Source organism: Tasmannia lanceolata, unplaced genomic scaffold (assembly GCF_043159265.1).
Source record: "Tasmannia lanceolata isolate RefF3 unplaced genomic scaffold, GAP_Taslan_0.1 ptg000029l, whole genome shotgun sequence".
Lineage (NCBI taxonomy): Eukaryota > Viridiplantae > Streptophyta > Magnoliopsida > Canellales > Winteraceae > Tasmannia > Tasmannia lanceolata.
This window is the reverse complement of record NW_027518706.1, coordinates 8564437-8569012: the sequence shown is the minus strand read 5'-3', so window position 1 is coordinate 8569012 and position 4576 is coordinate 8564437. Positions and strand designations below refer to the sequence as shown.

At 39.2% G+C, this 4576-nt stretch overlaps 1 protein-coding gene across 1 annotated transcript; it reads left to right on the top strand.

Moving 5' to 3' along the window:
• The first annotated feature begins 631 nt into the window (after window positions 1-631).
• LOC143859012 (disease resistance protein RGA2-like) lies at window positions 632-4359 on the top strand. Its single transcript, XM_077369690.1, has 2 exons — window positions 632-3496; window positions 3959-4359. The coding sequence occupies exons 1-2, from the start codon at window positions 632-634 to the stop codon at window positions 3962-3964; spliced, it is 2871 nt and encodes a 956-aa protein (XP_077225805.1). The 3' UTR covers window positions 3965-4359.
• Window positions 4360-4576: the final 217 nt, after the last annotated feature.

The following is a 4576-nucleotide window of genomic DNA, read 5'->3' as shown; positions in this document are numbered from 1 at the left end:
TAAGGTAAAAAAATAAAGTTGAAAATGGAAAAGTAAAAAAAAAATGAGGGAAAGAAGAGAGAATAGGGAAAAATGGAAAAGTAAACTTGTTGCTTAAGAAAAGGGCATTTTCGTCCATCTTTTACTGACAAGACTTCTTTTGTCCCTCCTTGATAATTTTAGAAAAGCATGGGACCTGTTGATAATTACGTCTTATTTGTGTCTCCCATTGGTAATTTTTCCAAACAATAACAAAAGATGCGCCCATGGGTCCGTAGGGCGTCGGACTTTGTCGCTTGCGCCAGATTATGTATAACCCATATGAAAGTCTTTTTCAACCCATATAAAAGTCTTTTCCCACGCTGCTTCGTGATATATTCACCCCTTTTATTTACTTGGAACACCCTCCTCTAGTGTATTTATGATCACTAGTTTTACACTAGAGGGGGTTGTCCCAATGTAAAGAAAATAGCGAATATATAATTCCCCAAGCTGGAGAGAAGATCCATGAAAAATGAAAATAAAAAAGGAATACTAAAAAGAAGAGTTGTCTATATAACAAACCATCTTACAGGAAGAAGCTTGCAAGATATCTGTGTGATTCTACTCGCTCTAGTTGGAGAGAATTTTTTTTTCCTATTACCAAGAAAATATGGCGGATGCTATCATTAGTATACTGCTTAGGCAACTGACCTCTCTAATCCAAGATGAGCTTCAGTTACTGGGGGATGTTAAGGATGATGTGGAAGAGCTTCAGAGAATCTTACCAATGATTCGTGCTATGTTTCCAACCGCAGAGGTGATGGCGGTCAAGAATGAGCAGCTCAAAGTTTGGCTCTCAAATCTTATAGATGCGGCCTATGATGCTGATGACATCTTGACGGACTGGGCTGTGGAAGCTCAGCGATTACACTCAATTGGTTGTTGCAACATTCAGGTAAGCAATACCTTCTTACCCTGTTTTCAATTCCAACACTGTAAATTTCGCCATAAGATAGGAACCAGGACAAAAAAAATCCTCAAGAAATTAAAGTCAATTGCGGAAGAGAGGCGAAATTTCACTTTGGATGCAACAACCCCGAGTCCGGAGAGCGAAGAGAGAACACCTACTTTCTCCTTAGTAAATGAAAAACAAATTTATGGAAGAGATGATGAAAAAGATAAGATTGTGAAACTATTGCTAACCGATGTGAGTAGTGAAAATGATGTCCCGGTTATTGCCATTGTTGGCATGGGGGGCTTGGGGAAAACCACAGTAGCTCAATTGGCCTACAATGACGAGCGTGTAAAGCGCCATTTTGAGCCAATAATGTGGGTTTATGTGTCTCAAAATTTTGATGTTACTACAATTGTAAAAGCAATTTTAGAATCTGCAACAGGAAGTTCAACTGCTGTTACACAGTTAGAGGAGATGCGAAAAAAACTACAAAATATAATATGTGAAAAGAGATTTTTGCTTGTACTTAATGACGTATGGAACGAAAATGAAAAAAAGTGGGAAGATCTAAAGGAGATCTTAACATGTAAAGTAAGAGGAAGCAAAATTGTTGTAACTACTCGTAAAGAAACGGTTGCATCGATGATGGGTGCACTTCACGAATCCCTCCACTTGACTGGTTTATCATACAATGATTGTTGGTCTCTGTTTGAGAATCAAGCATTTGAACCAGGGAGAAGTGAAGAGCATCCAAAATTGGTTACAATTGGCAAAGAGATCGTCAAGAAATGTGGGGGTGTTCCTTTAGCAGCTAAGGCATTAGGAAGCCTCCTACGTCTCAAAAGGGACGAACCTTTTTGGTCGTCTGTAAGATACAGCCAAATATGGGAATTACAAGATGATGACATTTTGCCTGCTCTAAGATTGAGCTACACCAATTTGCCATCTCATCTAAGGCAGTTCTTTTCGTTTTGCTCTGTATTCCCTAAAGGCTTTACAATTGTGAAAGAACAACTTATTCTTATGTGGATAGCTAATGACTTTGTTACCCCTAAGGTAGGAATGGAGCTGGAAGACGTTGGAAATGAGATTTTCAATGATTTATTATGGAGGTCTTTCTTCGAAGACATAAAAAAGGACGATGACGGAAATATAAGAAGTTGCAAAATGCATGACTTGGTACACGATCTTGCCCGGTCTGTTAATGGGAACAAGTGTTATATCGTGGATTCGGGAAAAACTGATAATATCCCTCCGTCGACTCGATATCTCTATTCATCATTAGAGTGTCCGAGCTTGTATAAGGCCAAAGCCATACGGACGATGCTATTGCCCATTGATTTTGGACACATCAAGAAATTTAGATACTTGCGATGGCTACATCTACATAGATTTGATGTTAACCCACATTCAATATGCAACTTGAAACAGCTAAGGTACCTCATGCTCTCGGATACTTTAATCAAAACTTTACCTAAATCGATTATCTACCTACAAAATTTGCAAACATTGAAACTAAATTTGTGTCTGAGGCTCAGTAATCTCCCACCACTAGGGCAGCTTCCCTCACTCAGGAATCTTGAGATACAAGGACTGCATGCAGTGAAGCAAATCAACCAAGAGTTTTACGGTAACAACACATTGAACGGATTTTCATTTCCTTCTTTGAAAAGACTATCGCTATCGTTTATGATGAGTTTAGAGATATGGGCATCAGTGGAGAAAGGAGGAGCTTTTCCTTGCCTTAATGAATTGAAGATTGAAGACTGCAAGTTGATCACCCTGCCGTGTTTTGTGCATCTTACCTCCGTTCTTATCTCTCATCTTGATGAGATGTCATCCTTTCCAGAAAGCTTTCTACAACACGGTAATGCACTCCAACATTTAGAAATTAGCTATTGCAAAAAGTTGAGGAGTCTTCCTAGGGAGCTGGACAATTTCGTTGCTCTCAAGTCATTGATCATTGTGCGTTGTGATGAGCTGGTGTCTTTGCCGGAGGAAGGGGTACTACGGGGCTTGAAATCTCTTCAGTCATTGAAAATTAGTTTATGTGGTAAGCTTGTTTCTTTGCCGGATGACTTGCGGTGTCTCACTACCCTCCAAAATCTTGAAATCGTTTATTGTGATGAGTTGGCATCATTGCCAGATGGGCTGCTACGGCATTTGAAGTCTCTTCAATCATTGGTTATCTATAAAGATGATGAGTTCGTTTCTTTGTGGGATGACGTCCACCACCTCACTGCCCTCCAAAATCTGCAAATCGGGTCGTGTGATAACTTGCAATCATTGCCAGATGGGCTACAGCATGTCACCACACTGCAACACCTATCCATTGAAAACTGTCAGGGGATGCAGAATTTGCCAGAGTGGGTCGAAAAGCTCACATCGCTTCGATCTTTGACCATCCGCAATTGTTATAATATGACTTCATTGCCCTCCGGACTACAACGCCTCACCGCACTCCAAAGACTGTCTATTAGAAATTGTCCACATTTGGAGAGACGATGCAAAAGGGAGATAGGAGAGGATTGGCACAAGATAGCCCATGTACCGGATGTCACAATTTTATTCGGGGATCGGGTATGATGCCATTGCCTGGTTCGTTATTTTCTCATCCGCTCTTTTATCTTTTAATAACCGGTGTCTTTGCACTCTCTTTCTTTCCTTAATCTAACTTATCTACACCAAATAAATAATGTTAATATACACCCAACACCTCCTTCATTTAGATTTTGCTTTCTCAACTTATGTGGAATTGCGTATGTTTTATTCCATCATTTATTCTTACAAATTGTCCACTGTATCATTCTTTTTTTAATGAAAATTAAAAGATGCCCATCGTGGGTACTTTTCAGAAACATTTTCCAAAAAAGTTAACGTTTTGATTGTTTCTTGAGTTTGTAAATGAGGGATTTTCATAAAGATAAAATCTCTTCTTTTATGTCATTTTCTTGAGTTTATTATCTATTTTCATTCCTCTAGTGTCCACCACTATTTTGTTTTCCTCTCTAATTATACAGTTGGTTGTTTCTTGCTTTCAAGGTGTGATAGTCAAGTAAACCAAAGCCTACTTCTGGGACCCTCCTTCCTTTGTTGTTTGCATTGGTTATGCTCTGATGGCAGAGGTCTATGCTGGTTTCTATATGTTCATTCAGGTTATGGTCTGCTCTTGGGGCAGAGGATTGCTGCTTGTGTTTGCTTCTATTTTCAGTTTAGTACTAAAGGCTCTGTTGTGGAGGTTTTAAGGGGTGTTTCCTTGTAATTTATGCAAGAGTTGTTCTCTGATTGTTGTGTTCTTTTATTGTGTTATCCCATGTCATGTCCGAGGCAAGGCCTCTTGTCCTCCTCTTGGATTTTTCAATAGATTTCAGATGTGGATTCTATTGTGGAAAATGTGGTTTGTAAGGGCTTTACTAATTTATTCATCAAAATTTAGTGAAATGTATTTCTCATAAACACTAACAGTATCTCCGTTTGTATTTTTCTAGAGGCTTATTATTAGTACCACTAAATTCTGTACCTTCTTTTCTTGATGCTTACTGCATGAGATGAAAGTGACGTTCAGCCAATGGGGGACCCCTTTATATTTTGGGCAACTAAAAAGCATACACGAGCCATACCTACAGGCTACAACAAGCAACATCCATACCTACAGGCTAC

Excerpts from the sequence above, each read along its gene's own strand:
- LOC143859012 (XM_077369690.1), top strand. The coding sequence starts at position 632 with ATGGCGGATGCTATCATTAGTATACTGCTTAGGCAACTGACCTCTCTA.